Raw genomic sequence first — 18,609 nt, 5'->3', positions numbered from 1 at the left:
AGCGCGAGCGGCGAACAAAGTTGTTGTTTTACAACTTCTCTTTTCTTGTTACGTCTTGTCATAGGAAATTCGATGTGGTTGTAACTTACCAATGTAGTGGTGACATTTGTCTTCTCTCTTTAACGCGTGCAACTTAAATCGTTTTGTTCTCCTCACACCATTCTTAATTAACTTAGCAGGTGTTCTGACATCTATCGAGTGTTTTGGCATGTTCATTCCAACAAAGTTAGATGACGCATGAGTCAAGTCATCAAGCTTGACGATTTAATAAGTATCCGATAGGTGGCGCTGTTTCATAATTTAAAAATTTATTGAGGGTCCATGTGAATATATAAAAAAGGGATAATGAGTAACGTAATATAACACAACTTCATTTTTTATGCTAGAAAGTGGTAAAGAAACAATCGGTTTACAAAACCTGATATTAACCGACCTATGTTACAATGAACAATGTAATGTGGACACGTGATTTTGTGGATAGGGCAGAGGAGAGGTTAAACCGAAAAATAATATTTCCTTTTAGAAGACCATTAGAACGTCACATAATATTTTAATGATATTATAAATGCGAATGTTTGGATGGATGGATGTTTATTAGAAGGAATCTCCCGAACGGCTGCATGGATCTCGCTGAAATTTGGCATAGATGTAGAACTGGAAGAACACATAGGCTTATAGTTTTTTAATGCCACGCGGACAAAGTCGCGGGGGATAGCTAGTTTTTTTTAAATAAAAATGGATTTTTTACAGATTCTGTTGATTTTGCAATACTTTACATCTACGTCATTACTCCAAGCGATGTCAATAAAAAATAAAATCCAGTATTTTAGACATATCCAATTTTAATTGCCTATAAAAATATATTTTAACGCACTAAATTATCAGGTATAAATATACTCAGGTATATTTTTACCCAAAATTACATCTCAAAACAAAATAAAATACTTGGACAACTCGACTATATTTGAAAAACCAAAGAGTATAGTAAGGATAGTCTAGTAATGGTAACGAAAAAGTGATGGTAAATGGTAACAAATTTTACTCGTAGTCCCACATCCCACAAGGATCTCATGGTAGACAAAAATAAGTACTTTTTCATAAAAAACAATATGTTTTTCATTATCAACACAGTCTAAGAATTAAGGTTAGGTTAGGTTAGTTTTTTAAGGTAAGGTTAATTTTTGCAATTCTTCCTTTGTTTTATTTATTAATCCAAACAAATTACAGAACTTTAACATTTTCTGATTAAACTGTAGCTTTGTTTGTAAGATGTCAGGCACTCGGGTGGTTTTGACTGATCACGTGATCAAAGTACTGCGAGTACCTTACCTCGAAAACGCCAGTGCTCACAGTAGAATATGGCGGCGATTTATGACGTCATATATTTCCCTAGGGTACTGCGGCAGTATACTGGCAGTCCATAACGGAACGAATATTTCTACAGCAAGTCTATGACACGGTAATAATAATACCGTGAGTGAGAGAGATACAGTTATACCCAATTCCTGTGACGTGACAAAGACAGGGATAACTATCTTTTGTCCCTTTCTGCGTACCAGGCTTTGGGGTTTGTTTGGAACAAAGGTTGTCCCCTACAAACAACCTAGGTTGTCCCTAACAAAGTTTGACATTCGTGCTATTTTTCGAAAATTGTGAGTACTTAGTGGCTGTAATTGTGCAAAAATATTTTGATATTACAGTTTTAGTGAGATCAAGTGTATAAAACATGGTATACTGCTGTATTATTGGTTGTAAAAGCCGTAGTCAGCGAAAAGAGAAAAACATAACCTTTCAATCGTAAGTACTGAAACTACGCACTTATTCACATGTATTCATACAAAATAAGGAAGAAAATACAAACTAGTTGTTCTTTACAGTCTTTGTAATAACTAATATGTTAAAATACGGGTAAAATCAGCTAAAATAAAATAGTATTTTTCGAACATTATGCGCCCAAACGCAGATGTCATTTGTGTCAAATAATATACTGTAGATCTGGGAAACAAGCGGCCATATTAAACTTCTTTTCAAATTGGTTGGTTATTACCCGTAAAAATAATACCACCATCTTGTTGTAAAAATTACCCTGAATTTAGGGGAAATAAATTATAGTATGTATAATGTATATAAATGAAACAATTCACATTTTTTATACTATTTTCAACAGATTTCAAAAGGAGATTTTAATTCTGGTAATGCTGTGTTTTTAAATATACTTTCTTATCCCGTTGATTTTAAAGAGTATGCTTTTTAATTTGTCCCATGTAAATTTTGTTTCTTAGAAATTACAATCAAAATAGTTTAATATTAAGTAGTTTTACATATAGTGTTCACTGTAATGATATACAGAATAATTTAAAATTATATGACTTTAATATTGGTATGTTTTTTGTAGCTTTTTAAGAAGACTGAGGGCTTCGTGCATATCGAAGAAAAACAGGACATCGTTTGAATGCTGGTCTAATGGACCTAAGACTGAAGAGATGCCGCGCTTTGTTGAAGCGGTACGCGGGAAAAAAATATCGGGAAATTCTTTTTTTTGGAGTCACTCAAGACATCCTAGATTAAGGCAGCCGCCGATATTGACATGGACCTCGTTCGTGCTGCGATAGACAACTGGCCGCGGAGATTGAAGGCCTGTATTCAAAATCACGGAGGTCATTTTGAATAAACTTTAGTGTCATAAGAATCTATGTTTTGTTAAGTTCATTTTGGTATATAAATGGTCACATAATGAATAAACTTGTTTCAATTATTTTATATTAAACATGTGACAGAATTTATGACCTGACTAAGTATTACTAAAAAAATCTGTTTACGTAATCTTAGTCACATAAACAAAAATTACGCATTGTTTTTTATATTTATTACGTTTATTAATTACAATTTAATTGGGAATATATAAATTGGTCTATATTAAATTATATCGTAATTATTCATTTTCGGGACAAAACAGACAACTGGTAACCCCAATCCTTTTACATATATATAGGTATAGTCTATAGTACTCTCTATCTGTCCCTTACGGGTGAACGCGCATGCCATATCTATATAATTCTTCATCTGAGTTCTACAGTGATAGCACTGTGCAGTGCTCGCAGTGTATATCGGAACATACCCTAAATTAAGAATGTCAACTAGACAGCGTCGTATTTTGACCAATAAGGGAACGGCAGCTGCGTGGTTTAATGTTGGCATATTCTTAATTTCGAAATTCCGTACAAATATCACGAATAACATTAGGGTAGGTTAATATACGGGGCATTTACGAGTTTCAGAAGAAATTACTACATTTTTGCTCACTAGTAACCCTTGAAATTTGTGCATATACTCTTTGTTGTTGCCCCTCTGTCAATGTCAAAAAATTTCGTTAAGATTTTCGTGGGACTATATTTTACGAAATTGCCTTTGACATTGCAAGAAATTAGTTTCACAAGTTTTCCGCAATATGGCGAGTAGTTGTATTTTTCTATGTTTTACATTAAAAATAAATAATCTGTGGTTTCAAACTTGTCACGCTGTCATCTGTCACACGAGCCTTCATATTGCTTCAAACGCTTCAAACTCTAAAATTCTACTGAACTGTCAATTGCTTGTCAAATCTTCGAAACCGAAACGGAACGATATTCGACCAATTGAAACAATTAATAATTGACTTATCACAATTCAGAACAGACGTTTCCTCGCTTTTAAAGCACGCTGTTCAATGCTAATTTTCAGTCTCGTTTAAACCGGCAAGGCGTTACTTACTTTTAATTTCAAATAGTAACAGCACTTCAATTTACACAAAGGTAAGTAACACCTTTTCAACGATAGCCTTAAATTAATTACACTAATTCTTATAAATGTACCTAACATCTTTCATCTATTAAATCTTTTAAGATAACCTTTTACATTAATAATTGAATTTATTTATTACTACGGAAGTTTAACATTCATAATTATTTTTTTAGGAACATGGAAGACCTTAGTTTTATCCCAGATCTCCTTAGCGGGCCCCTGGATGTTTATAGAAACACCGCATCGTTTAAGTGGAAACGCCTTAAACTGTCTTTGGAAGGAGACCTCGAATTATTAAAACTTAAAGTAAGATGTTTAAAATGATTTATTTTAATTTTAAATATAATATAATACTAATAACACTATATAGCTTAATTATTTAAAAGATTTTAATATCTTTGGTTTTTATTTTTTTAAATGTACATCAGATGTTTTGAAAGATGAACTTTGTTTTGTTTTGTTCGAGCCTTAATTATTATTGCTTCATAATTTTATTTGTGGTCCATTAGACTTTACTAAATATAATTAAAGAATAAGAATTTGTTAGAAATATTCAAATAATTTGGTTGTTGGCCTTGATACAAGTTATAAAGAATAGATTATGTTAGTGATAACTTATCAAGTTTTATTAATGATGTAGGCACTTAAGTTTATTTCTACAATTGTTGAAAGCACTATTGGACTATTTAGAACTTGGGTTATAATAGCACAAATAACACACTATCTATCTAATTAATTTTAAATCAGTTAATTTTTGCACTTAATCTTTCAAAGGGTTTAATATTTTATGAACCTTAACTTATGGGATTCATAGTTTTTTAAAGTATTAAAAATTTTAAATATTTCTTTAACTATATTATCCATGTTTAATTGTAATAAACATGTGGTTTATAATTTAAATGGAATCTCTTATTTTTTTTTAAATAATCAGCCTTCAAATTACAATAATTTTTTTTAAGATTTCTCTCTGATTATATGTAACAATGTATCAAATTTATTATCTACATAAAAAATTTCAAGACACACTTTTGCAGATAAAATTAATATTTGTCACTTATTGAAATATTGAAAAATATATGTATAAATTGCTTTTGAATAATATATATTGATAAAGTACATAATAGACTATAAATGTAAAAAATATTAATGTCAGTGTATAATGTAGTAAAGAGCGTCGGTGGCTCAGGGGTTAAGCACTTGACTTGCAATCTGCAGGTCCTGGGTTCGAATCCCGCCATGTACCAATGTGTTTTTCGATTTTCGATTTACATATGTACATTTATCCGACGTTCTTACGGTGAAGGAAAACATCGTGATGCAACCTGCACATATCTGAGAAGAAATTCAATGATATGTGTGAAGTCAACCAACCCGCGCTTGGCCAGCGTGGTTGACTATGGCCTAGTCACCCCTAACTTGGGGTAGGCTCCAAGCCCCTCGGTGGGGACGTATAGTGAGCTGATGATGATGATGATGATGATAATGTAGTTTGTCATATGTTCTTGGTTTTTATTTATACAAGTTTTTTTTTGCTTGTGGTCAATTTATAATTTGGATTATCGTAAAATGCTCAATTGTCCCTTGTGCAGCCCCTTGATTTTGACGCATTTATTTCTTTTCTATCTTTCCTCTATTTCTATCTTTTCCCTTGCAGTACAAAATATGGCACATCCTAGAAAGGGATCCGTTGTTTGCTCACAACCAAGTCACACCATCTGTGGAAGAACAGAAGCGTATAACTCAACTGCAACTTAAAAAAATCAATGAATACAAGTTTGTTACCAAGGAAATTTTCAATTCTAGGTACAGCAAAAGGGTAAGGATATTTTATTAAATAAATTTTGACGTAAAAATATATTATTTTCTTAAATTTTAACAGATTATTTAAAATATTCAAATGTTGCTATTATTTTAATTAACTTCTAGGCTTATAGATATGGTTTACTTAGGATAGTCCAGGGATTCCCAAAGTGGTTGATGTCAACCCCTTAGGGTCGAAATTGAACTTGAAGCATTGCTAATTCTCAGTCTGTCTTCTTATAATGACCTAAGTCTGAATGAAAAATTAAAATAATAATTGATCTTAAAAGTAGGTAATTTGGCCAAGGGTAACAGTTCAATTTAGAAAAGGGGTCACTCGTCAAAATACTTTGGGGATCCCTGTGATAGACGAATTTATCATACCTATGACCAAGTGATCAGATATCCGTACTCCTAATCACTAGCAGTTATTAAGGGTCTAGGTCTTCCGTATATTGTCATTTAATTTATAGGTACTTATTTTTTTTTATCTTCAATTTCTTTTAACAGACTAGAGCTATAATGACGATTAACGAAGCGGTGCAGTCGCTGAATCCCAGCGTCTCAGTAAAAATGGCCATCGGAATCTATCTATTCTCCAATGCACTACTCTCTCTAGGCACTGAACGACATCACAAGTTCTATGAGGCAACCATACTGAATAGAGAGGTACGTCATTATTTTTGATATTGTACGGCTTCTGTTTTATAAATGTTATTGACCTCTTTTATTTCCAAAGTTGACTTATCATTTATGTATAGTATCATTAAAACTTTATCGTGGTTGTAACTACCTGTTACCGACCTACAAAGACAAACACTAGATAACAACGAGTTTTCATTAAGTTTGAACCTTATAATACTTTCCAACAGGATCGATACCAAATATCAAAAATTATATCTACTTCTTTAAACCTTGTTTCCAATGTTTCAAAGTTTTTCGATGGGTAAATGTTTTCAAAACTCTTTCCTATTCATTATAACTGCGGACATGAAGTTTGCTAAACATAACACATAAATGCTTATCAATTTAAATCACAACACGAAAACTCCATTTGTTTTACGTAGTTTAGTACATATGTAATCGTACAATGATATATGCCATGCAATCGTAATATAATGTAATTTAAAATAATTTACAGTATTAATTTTGATGATCATAACATATAAAGATGAATATTAGAGGAAGAGCCTACATGAGATTTCTGACTTAATATTCTATACTTATTGTGGATGTTTCCCGTTGGGCCGATCGGCCAACCGATCAATCGGCCCAATAGGAATCAAATCCCAACAATATTCTATAGAATCAATTAGAGTAATGGGATTTTCTTTTTGATTGTATGGACTCAATCAGTACAATGGGAACTTTATCTCGTTAGATCAACGGGCCAAAGGGAAACTCTGTTTATTCTCTTGTTCCTTATTATTTACACACGTATGAGACAAAAGTCATACAGTAGCAATTAAATTGATTTTACAAAATTGCCTATTACATAATATTATATTATTTGTACTGAGATGGATTTACCGTACTCGTATGATCTGCGTAACTTTGTTTCTTATTGTTTTCCTGCAATATCTATCTTATATAAAATCCCCGTTAAAAATCCTAACGACAAATTGACATAGTCTGACCACGTAAACATAAGTCAGAAGGAAGTCTGGAGGATATACCATTCTTTGTACAATATATCTACTTATGAACAGGAAAACCTCCACTGAAGGAAATAATAATAGTTTTTGTAACATAGTTACCTCTATTATAATGTATATATTTAAATTATATATTTCTTATGTAATTACGTAACCAGAAACAACATAGCAAGCAATTTTTTTTTCATCACTTGCTGAAAAACATAAATAAATTAAAAATATTATCAGCCATACAGTATTTATTCAAGCAATTTTGTACCTTATTAAGTGTCTGTTTGTGATAGATCCTGGCGAGTTTCGCACTGACGGAGATCGCGCACGGATCTGACGCACGACTGATGCGTACGACTGCGACTTATGACGCGACGCGACGAGAATTCGTCGTGCATACGCCCGACTTTGAGGCCGCTAAATGCTGGGTTGGTAATCTAGGTAAAACTTCAGTGTGGATTTTATTTGGCTTTTTAATGCTTTTATATAGTTGCTTGATAAAGAATGTTGGGAATTTATGAAAACATTGGTCAATAAGAGTCCTTAAGTTGATATATTTAAGATAGCTGTCGCCCGCGTATCCGTCCGCGCGGAATTAAAAATAAACTTTATTAGTAGCCTATGTGTTCTTCCAGACTGTGTTCTACATCTGTGCCAAATTTCATCACGATTCATTGTGTCGTTCTGGAGATACCTTCAAACAACCATCCATCCATCTAAACATTCGCATCTATCTATATATATAAAAGAAAGTCGTGTTAGTTACACTATTTATAACTCAAGAACGGCTGAATCGATTTGACTGAAAATTGGTGGGTAGGTAGCTTAGAACCAGGAAACGGACATAGGATAATTTTTACCCCATTTTCTATTTTTTATTTCGCGCGGACGGAGTCGCGAGTAAAAGCTAGTTTATAATTTATAATATTAATAAGATAGTAAGATTAAAATTCAAGGTTCCTTCAAACCTTCCCTATTTTTTTTATATCAATACTCACATATCTGGCAAATTTAAGTGTGGCCTTAATATGATCTTCATAAAAAGGTTTAACTTTTTACCAAACTTAAATTCAAATTAGTGTTTATTGAGTGGAACTGAATATAAACAGGATTTTTTTACCAGCTTTGTTTAGTCGGTCTCGGTTAGTTTATGCTAAGTTTGTTAATTACATTAATGAAAAACAATTATGTAGTTAAAAACTGTAAAAATAGATTTTAAATTTTTATAAAAACAAACAAAGGATAATATGGTAGTGTGAAGGTTTATTTTATATATAATTACGCTGTAAAATTCTATTTATAAAATTATTTGATAAAATGACGCGATGAGATTTTTCTTTTAATAAAATTTTCCAAAAAAAAAAATGCTTCTTTGTATTTTTATACAAAGACACTTTTTTTGCAGATTTCGCTTTGCAAATGCTTTTGCATGACGTCTGTTTTTCATTTGATTTAATTGATATTTTTATATTCTTACCTCTCGAAATGCATATATATAATTATATTTTATTTAATAATATAATAAATAGTCGATTATTCCTACTTCGGTTATATGAATTCATTATTATTTGAACTATTCAGTACGACTTATTAAATACGTATCTGGTCGCTATATGTCGCCCGCGACTCTGTCCACGCGGAATTAAATAAAACTTAGTAGCCTATGTGTTCTTCCAGACTATGTTCTATATTTATGCCAAATTTCATCGAGATCCGTTAAGCCGTTCTGTAAAAAAAAAAAACATCCATCCATCCATCTAATATTAGTATAATTGTTTTAGTTAGCAATTTTTACTTCGCTCTGATGTGTGTGTCATTTCTACATATTTAAAAAAATATCTAAGCGTAAGAGAGTAGTGTTTTCTCTTACACAAAATAAATATTTAAAAAAAAAGAAGAAATTGGTCAAAAGTTGGTCAAAACTGGTAGAAAAATTGTAATACAAAAAAAAATTATTGCCGATGTCCCGCTCTGGCAAAATTAATAAATGTTCACATTTAGTTATACCTCGGTTTATCTTTATGTTTGCAATAAAATTATAAATACGTAAAGTCCTTGAATGTATCTAACATTGGTATACCTCAAGATATTATTGTTATTCATAAGTCATAGGGCACACGTATGCATAATTATATAAAAAAACATTTTTGTATAATTAAAGCGCAAAAAAATTTAGACATTTATGTACGTGAATATTTTTTCTCGTCGTTGAAACAATAGTTTAAGTGTAAAATTAAATTAACATGGCACGTGTTCAGAGAGATCTAAAAAAATTACGCCGTCAATCCTCCATTTTTTTTAAAGACCTCTTTTCCACTGAAGCGCGAATAGTCGGCAACTCGGAAATCGCGCGATTTCTTTTCTTAAAAAAGTCGCGACCGTGCCCTGGAAATGTGACATACATTGGACAGTGTTTAAGGGGACCATAATAGGGCACACTTAAATGCTTATTTAAACCGTGGTTATCTTACTAATATTATAAACTAGCTTTTACCCGCGACTCCGTCCGCGCGGAATAAAAAAAATGCACACAAGATAAAAAAGTTCCTATGTCCGTCTCCTAGTTCTAAGCTACCTCCCCATCAATTTTCAGCTAAATCAGTTCGACCGATCTTGAGTTATAAATAGTGTAACTAACACGACTTTCTTTTATATATATAGATGAATGGATGGATGGATGTTTGTTTGAAGGTATCTTTAGAACGGTTGCATGGATCTCGCTGAAATTTTTTATAGAATTAGAATATAGCCTGGAAGAACACATAGGCTACCAAATAAGTTTTTAATGCCGCGAAGTCGGAGTCACGGGCGACAGCTAGTATTTTATAACTACATTTGAATGAAATCGAGATGTGTGATCCGATTTGAACAACTTTATTATCTCATCGCGTAGGAGTATCACGGAGTGGTCTGGGTCTGGTTGGACTCGGTACTATTGAAAACTGAATTATTTTATTTTAACACAAGGTCGTATGTCGTATTGTTGTTGCTTCCAATGTTGCCATTTTTTTAATAAAAATTTTATACAATGCATTATATTGCTAATCGCTTCGATGTATGTTGTGGACTGCAAATGAGAATGTATTACTATGTAATTTGATTTTGTTAGTATTCAGTGCATTGCGCCAGTCTTCAATCAATCCATCTTTGTAATGCGGCGATTTTATTTTATTTATCTTTACCTAAGTCAATAAAGTAACTTTTTATGTTATTTTTAACATCCTGTATAGTATTTTCCTTAACCCTTTGAACACTGACCGGTACATTTGCCTTCATTTTTCGAAGTGATAATGAGGCCGGTGCTTGTTTCCAGGCAGAACGTGCACACACACTCTGCTGTTCGCGCAACTGATCATGCCCGACGGCACCAACCATGGACTGCACGGCTTTGTGGTGCCCATCCGAGACCCAGACACTCTCGAGACCTACCCCGGTCTCGTGGTAGGGGACATGGGCGAGAAGATTGGCGTTAACGGTATTGATAACGGGTGAGAGATATAATACATTACCACACATAACACATTCAAAACTACCGACTCGAGTTGTTAGTTCACTTTATTACAAAGAAATCTTAATGGCATTGAACGTGTTATCATGCAATTTCAAAGTGTCTGCCACAACATACAATTTTTTGAGTATTTTCCTATAATCAACACCTTTGAATATTAGATTGGTGAATATGTAACAGACAGACCGCGATAAAGTTACGTTATGACCCAATCTTATCGCGTGGCGTGTGTCATTAAATATTGAATTCGTAGTAAATAAAGAATGGCACGTTATAGATAACAACATAATCGTGTTTTTACTTTTTTTTACATTTCTATTCAGTATATAAAAGACAATAGCATAGAGGAGAGATACAATGTTTATTCCATCACAATTCCATCAAGTCAGGAAACAGATGTAACACGTTCCTCGCCACTACTATTTTTTCTAATGAAGGTGTAGTTGCCAGGCCAGTTCGTGGCATTCAATGTGTTCAACATCAACTCATTATACGTCTCCAATGAGGGAGCTCGGAGACTACCCTAAGATAGGGGTGACTAGACCATAGTCAACCACACTGACACAGTACAGGTTGACTTCGCAAATATCTTTGAATTCCTTCGCAGATATGTGCAGTATCACGTTTTCCTTCAATTGTCGTTTTTCTTCCTAACAATATTTAAGATTATTTTACTCGTAGCATTGATAAGGACAGGGATTTGATGTAACCTTTATTTAATACATAGAGAGGTTTTGTAAAAATTATAAATTTAAATAGAATATCCGAATTATTTACTTATGTCGTCTAATGTATTAGAAAAATGGTTAGTAATAAGACAATTCTTGCAAATGTATACGTCTTCAGTTTCAAAGGTACTCTTAGAATACTTCGTTTACTCTAAGTATGTTTGACTCACATTCAATTTGCGATAAACATTAAAGTTATTACCGATAATATATCGATGTAGATTGCGAATGAGTAACGCGTTGTTTTGTATTCTGATAATCTGTATCAAAAGTTTGACGTGTCAATCACACCATCGTTGTCATGTGTAATTCATAAAGGAGGAATCTATCCAACGCTTTATCTAAGTCGTACATATTGTCTCATTTTACACAGAACAGTTTACTTTGAGGTCAAATAATATTATCATAAATCTTCAAATATGCTTTGTATGTAAATTAGTGAACTATGTATTTGATCTCGACGAACAATTTGTAAATTTTTGTATGTTTTTTGTGAGATATGTTTATTTCCGTTATAATATTTCCAAGACTCACTGTCACTACTCGTTCATTTAATTCAGTGATTGTCAAACTTATTTCTTTCCCGCCCCCTTGGAAATCAATTATATTTCAAAGCCCCCTAATTTTTGTGCAGCCCTAAAACTTAAAAACCATAATTTCATTACTTTAAGTAATTTCAATGCCCCCCATTTTTTGGGCCCCTTATGGCCCCCTCCTAGGTTTCAAACGCCCCCAAGGGGACGTTATCGCCCCCAAGGGGGCGTTATCGCCCACTTTGAGAAACACTGATTTAATGGATAGCAGTCCCTTAGTAATCTCACTTATAATATAAATACGATATGGATGGATGGATGTTTGTTTGGAGGTATCTCCCTAACGGCTCCACAGATCTTGATGATATTTGGCACAGTTGTAGATTAAGTCTGGAATAACACATAGGCACTTATTAAGTTTTATTTTTAATTACGCGCAAACAGAATAACGGACTACAACTAGTTATACATAAAATATCTCTTTTAATTATTATTAAATTACTGAATGAAACAGTAAAAGTTTTGTGACTAAATCAATAATGAAAAGTAATGCAAAAGGCTTAAAACGCACTCGAGACTTTAGTTTGAATTGACACCAATTTTCATTATAATAATCTTGTCAGTTTGTCTGTAGGTTCATAATGTTCAATCAGTATCGGATACCGCGCGAGAATCTGTTGAACAGAGCAGCAGATGTTACCGAGGACGGACAGTACGTCAGCTCATTTTCAGACCCTTCCAAAATACTTGGGGCTGCGTTAGAAAATTTATCAGCAGGTAAATATCGTATCCTGCTTTTTTAAATATTTAAGTGTAATTTAAATAATGTTTTTCAAATTTTCAGAGTAATTTTTCTAGTTTATAGGAAAATGACAATAGTATTTCCTACATATTGTCCTAAGTTATCCATTCTTATCGAAAACAAAACACACAGTCTATAGTTCAACAAGGTTCAACAGTGGTAGACGTCAGCAACAACAACATCAGTTGCACGAATTGACCTCGTCCCGTTAAATACCACGACCACACAGAAGACAGGCCTCAAGTAGAAGTAATTCCAAGTACAGTCTGATGAGTGTAGTGCCGGAGGCCTAATTTTAGTTTCTAGGGAAAGATCCCTTCCCACCCCTTTTCTTATAAGAAAAAGATGGGAAGGGGAGGTGCATTTGATGGAGGAGGAGATGCATAGGAATTAAATATTCCCTTTTTGTCCCTCCTTCGTCGATTGAGGGTAGGCAACGCATCTGCAATTGCGAATGTCTATGGGCAGCGGTCACTTCGCCATTTCGGCGAATTGTAATATAAAAAAAAGCAATGTAAGCTCAGCAACCAATCAAGTTTTCAGATTGATAAAAAGGTTAAAAAAAATATTACGTAAAGATTTTTTCGAACTACCCTCGTCTTGATCCATGTTACCGTTGTGTCAAGGTGTCATGACAAAGTTGTATGTATGTATGTCAGGTCGTATTGGCATAATGCAGGAGAGTTGTCACTCTCTGGCGAGTGCGGTGACCATTGCTGTAAGGTACGCGGCCACACGCACACAGTTCGGTGAACAGGACAATGAGATACCCCTCATCGAATACGATTTACATGTTAGTATACCGTCTTTTGGACTATCCTATAATGTTAATGGTGGGTTGTCACTGATGAAATACCTTTACTAAAATAAACTGTTATATTTATGTGTTAAATGGGAATTGAAAAGTCTTTACTCGAATGTTTTCTAATTTGTTTATATTTTTACCCTTGTATAGCCAAATGCAGATTTTGACAGACATCTAAGTCTTTTTCAGCCGACTTGAAAAAGAAGGAGGTTAACAATTCGACTGTATTTTTTTTACTATGTGTGTTACCGCGATGCTCCGCCCCTGGATAAAAATTATTTTAATCGAAAGGAAGTGCTTGCAGATGGGTCCCATTTTTTAAAAATTTTATTTAATTAACTAGAAGACTAGTAGATTTTGAATTCTTCAAAATGTGTTGCGAAAATTAGGAACATTTTTGCTTTCAGCGCTTACGTAGACTAAACTATAGGACCTACATAAAAATGATGTATGGAAGAATTGTAGCTCTTTTAATGTGCTAAAAAGTCCAGGATAGCATATATCTATCTTTTATAGTTTTTTCACAATAATCATTTTTTTCAACATTGGTTAATATTGAATATTTGTATGAATGTATTAAGTTTTAATTCGTATTCCAGCAATGGCGTCTGTTCGGGTACGTAGCGGCGGCTGTCGTGTTCAGAATATACATACAAAGTTTTGCACAAGTCTACCTCAATATTGTAGAAAAGTCGCATATGGGTGAAAATGTTGACAATTTGGTAAGTTATCTAATTCCATAACATTTAGTAAAAAAAATCTTATATTTTGTATTTTTTGACGAAAAAAAAACGGTTTTTGGACCAAAAATTTTTCATACAAAATTCACTATTATAAATATATATGAAATTTATTGTTTGTCCATTTATCTGATAGTTTACTAATGTATGACTCAGACGGAGTTTCTAAGTAAATTTGTATGGTGTATGTATGTGTATGTATGTTGTATGTATGTACAGAGCGAGGCTGTGTCTGAGATCCACGCGATGGTGTCGTGCAGCAAGCCGCTGCTGACGTGGACCACGATGGAGGCTGCACAGCAATGCCGAGAGGCTTGCGGAGGACATGGATACCTCAAGGTTATCTGCAAACTATCTTATAACTGTATTGGAGAAAATTTAAACTTTTATTAAATTTATTTAGCTTGTGGAAACAATGGTGGACGTCAACAACAACATCTGCTACACAAATGGACTTCGCCCAGTGAAATACCACGGCAATACAAATGATAGGCGTAAAATGGAAGTAATTCCGTGCCAGAGGCTTAATTTTACTTCCCTTCTTACTTTGGGAAGTGACGGAGGGCATAGGAAGGGAAAATATTGCCTCTATGTGCGTCCCCTTCGTCGTGTATGTGTATGCGCAGTGATCGCTTCGCTATTTCGGCGAATTCAGGTGGCCGCTTACTCGCTTGTTACCTTAAAATGAATAAAATCCTATTTGGTTTTAAACACACTAAATACTTTTTCTTTATATTTCAATATAATTATGGAAGTAAATAAAAATGTATTTAACTGAATTTTCAGTGTGCGAACTTAGGAGACATCCGCAGCAACCACGAGCCGACAGTGACGTACGAGGGTGACAACAACGTGCTGCAGCAGCAGGCCGGCAACTGGCTCCTCAGGCAGTACTCGGCCGCGCGCGCCGGGGAACTCCTCGACTGCCCCCTCGACACCGTCACCTTCCTCCGCCACCACCACACTGTCGCCAACCTCGTCTTCACCGCCAACAACACTGCGCAACTCAAGACCACACAATGTCAGTCATATTTTATAGCTTATTTTCTATGTAGGGTATAAAATGGCTTAGTTACCCTTTTAACTAAACTATAAATGATTAGCAAAATAAATCAAAAATCGGCCAAGTGCGAGTCGAACTCGGACTCCGAAAGTTCCGTACATTATATATGTACAAGTGGTGAATTTTCACGACAATTTGCAACAAAAACGACTTTATCTTTTGATTTCGTTGATTTAGAAGTTTGATTTTTTTATATAAAATCCTGCTTGACATATAGACGCGGTTTTATGAAAAAATCTTGACAGACAAACGGACGGACAACAAAGTGATCCGTTTTTCCTTTCGAATTAAAGAACCCTAAAAATGAATCGATATTAATGATTGGATTTCGCTATTAACATATAAATTTTCTAAATCCATTATTATTAAATACACAAATCTTATATATAAAATTTCCATGTCACAATATTAGTTACCGTACTCCTCCGAAACGGCTTTACGCATTTTTACCAAATTTTATATTCATATTCAGTAGGTCTGAGAATCGGCTACTATCTACTTTTCATACCCTTATTAAGTTTTTTTTACTGCGCTCGGACGGAGTCGCGGGCGACAGCTAGTAATTATATTGATTTAAATTTAAATATCTCATATAAAATCATATAATTATGTTCTCTTACAGTTATAATGTCGACTTACAAATGGCTTATATGTTACCTACTGAAGCAAACATACGACAAATACGAAGCTCTACTTGCTAAAGGTCTAACTAAATTCCAAGCTAAGAATAAATCTCAAGTATACAGATGGCGGAATTTAACCAAAGCTTACTCTGAATATTTAGCATTAATGTTCAGTCTAGAAGCCATAGAGAAGAAAGAAGAAACATTAAAACCAGTTCTATATAAACTGTTCACATTATATGGTCTATGGTCTTTGGATAGACATTTAGTTGAACTTTACCAAGGTGGTTATTGTGTTGGAGAAAAACCTGCGAAGTTGTTGAGGGAAGCTGTAATGGAGTTATGTTCGGATCTGAAGAGTGAGATGGTCAGTGTGGTGGATGCTCTCGCTCCCACTGATTTTGTCCTGAATTCTGTCCTGGCTAAAAGTGATGGAAGAGTGAGTATTTTTTTGCAATATCTAGGAAATTTTCTGATATTCTGAATTTTTCGTACTGAAGATAGGTAACGTATGGTCAGCTTCGCTATTTCGGCGAATTCAGGTGGCCATTTGCCATCTTATAATTAAAAAATAAATGTTAATACATTTTAATATTAATCAGTTAATTTACTATGTATGTATTGATGAATTTAATAGAATTACTTATCTATACAATTTTACTTTTATAAGATTTCCATAGACAATACTATCCATCTATATATATAAAAGAAAGTCGTGTTAGTTACACTATTTATAACTCAAGAACGGCTGAATCGATTTGACTGAAAATTGATGGGCGGGTAGCTTAGAACCAGGAAAAGGACATAGGATCATTTTTACCACGTTTTCTATTTTTTGTTCCGCGCGGACGGAGTCGTAGATAAAAGCTAGTAAATAATAAATTATGTCTAAATATAATTTCTCATTTCCATTGAATTCAATTACAGATGAAAATTCAATCAGATTTAAAAAGTGGGTAGTTTTAAAAAAAAAATTATAATTAAAGTACATATTATATATTTTAATTTAAGGTTATTTTTAGTGTTGTTAAATTATTTTATATATACTGTTCGTAAGAATAGGGATTCTTAACACAATTAAGGTGTTTGAGCTCCTGAGATATTTGGGATATTCCCACAATGAAAATGGCGGCAACTGTGCCGAAATATCTCAGGAGCTTAAACACCTTAATCGCGTTAAGAATCTCATTTCTTAGTAAATAAGTAGAAACTATTTAAGTTTGAAGTTATATTTTATGTATATTTTACAGTTATACCAAAATCTGCAGAAGGCGTTGGTTGGACATCCAGGTACTTTCGAGCGTGCGCATTGGTGGCGTCAGGTTGTACCATCTGCTAAACTTTAAACACTACTAAATCTAGTGTAGACAATCTACTAACATTTACTAATTATACAGTGTTTCAAATCAATGTCTAAACCAGCGTTTCCCAAAGTGGGCGATAACACCCCCTTGGGGGAGTTTGAAACCTAGGAGAGGGCGATAAGAGGCCCAAAAAATGGGCAGCATTGAAATTAATTAAAGTAACGAAATTGTGGTTTTTAAGTTTTAGGGGTGAATATAAATTAGGGGACTCTGAAATAAAATTGATTTTCAAAGGGGGCGGTGAAAGAAATAAGTTTAACAATCACTGTCATAAACGAAGTGATTTTGGGGGTGGATGAAGTTTAAAAATCGACCCCTTATTAATAATAGTTTGCTAACTTAAAGCATTGCTAATTCTCACTCTGTCTTCTTCTATTGACCTAAGTTGGAAAAAAAATAACACTTTTTATCTGCTGTTTCAAGTTATCGGACAATTATGAATAAAGGGGGTTGATTTTAAAAGTAAGTAATTTGGCTTTGGGGGTTCTGAGGTAACAGTTTATTTTGGAAAAGGGGTCACTTGTTCAAAATAGTTTGGGGTCCCTGATCTAAACTTTATAAACAAACGTCACTTATTTTACTGGTTTTTAAATTTGCTAACTTAAAATATTTTAGAATTTACATATATAGCGTATTTAAAAATTTAATTGTGACATTTCATCTTTTAGTTTTGATTTGGAACATTGTATATACAAAATGTTAACTAAATATTGTTGTTTGATATTATATAAAGTGTCTACCATTATTATTATTATCTGTTGAAGGAAACTAGAATGAAATACTTGTATGTAGTTATATTTCGAAGGACAATATTAAATGATTATTTTTATTATCAAAGGGCTTCTTTAAAAAAATGTGAAGAGATCGACGCCCCCATCGAATAACCCCGTAAAAGGAAAAATCAAATTTTTCAGAAGCTAAAAAACCGTATTTCTTTAATAACTTCATCAATAATAATTATTGTACAAGAATCTTTTAGATACCAAAACAAAGCTAATTTTTATAGCTTCATTGTATTTAATTTTCATTCATATATTCCGGACGTATTCTGTGCTATGAAGGAAAAATTATAATACCGGAAATAAAAAAAAATCTGTTTCAATAATTACTTTTTATCTCCGTAATTAACATTAAGAAAAATATAAAAAAAAACACAATTAAGACCTTTAGATGCTGAATTCGACGGAAAAGCAAAAACCCGGTAAGAGTACATTACG

The 18,609-nt window shown here is 33.4% G+C and overlaps 1 protein-coding gene across 1 annotated transcript; it reads left to right on the top strand.

The window, feature by feature from the left end:
* Positions 1-3,602: 3,602 nt before the first annotated feature.
* Positions 3,603-17,517, top strand: LOC106707441 (peroxisomal acyl-coenzyme A oxidase 3). Its single transcript, XM_045686795.1, has 13 exons — positions 3,603-3,791; positions 3,954-4,086; positions 5,435-5,596; positions 6,091-6,249; positions 7,520-7,667; positions 10,540-10,714; positions 12,630-12,772; positions 13,457-13,590; positions 14,202-14,324; positions 14,562-14,681; positions 15,129-15,363; positions 16,028-16,467; positions 17,279-17,517. The coding sequence occupies exons 2-13, from the start codon at positions 3,958-3,960 to the stop codon at positions 17,372-17,374; spliced, it is 2,064 nt and encodes a 687-aa protein (XP_045542751.1). The 5' UTR covers positions 3,603-3,791; positions 3,954-3,957; the 3' UTR covers positions 17,375-17,517.
* Positions 17,518-18,609: the final 1,092 nt, after the last annotated feature.

This window comes from Papilio machaon, chromosome 4, assembly GCF_912999745.1.
Source record: "Papilio machaon chromosome 4, ilPapMach1.1, whole genome shotgun sequence".
Classification (NCBI taxonomy): Eukaryota; Metazoa; Arthropoda; class Insecta; order Lepidoptera; family Papilionidae; genus Papilio; species Papilio machaon.
Note: the sequence above shows the minus strand (reverse complement) of the source record. Positions and strands in the feature narration are given on the sequence as shown.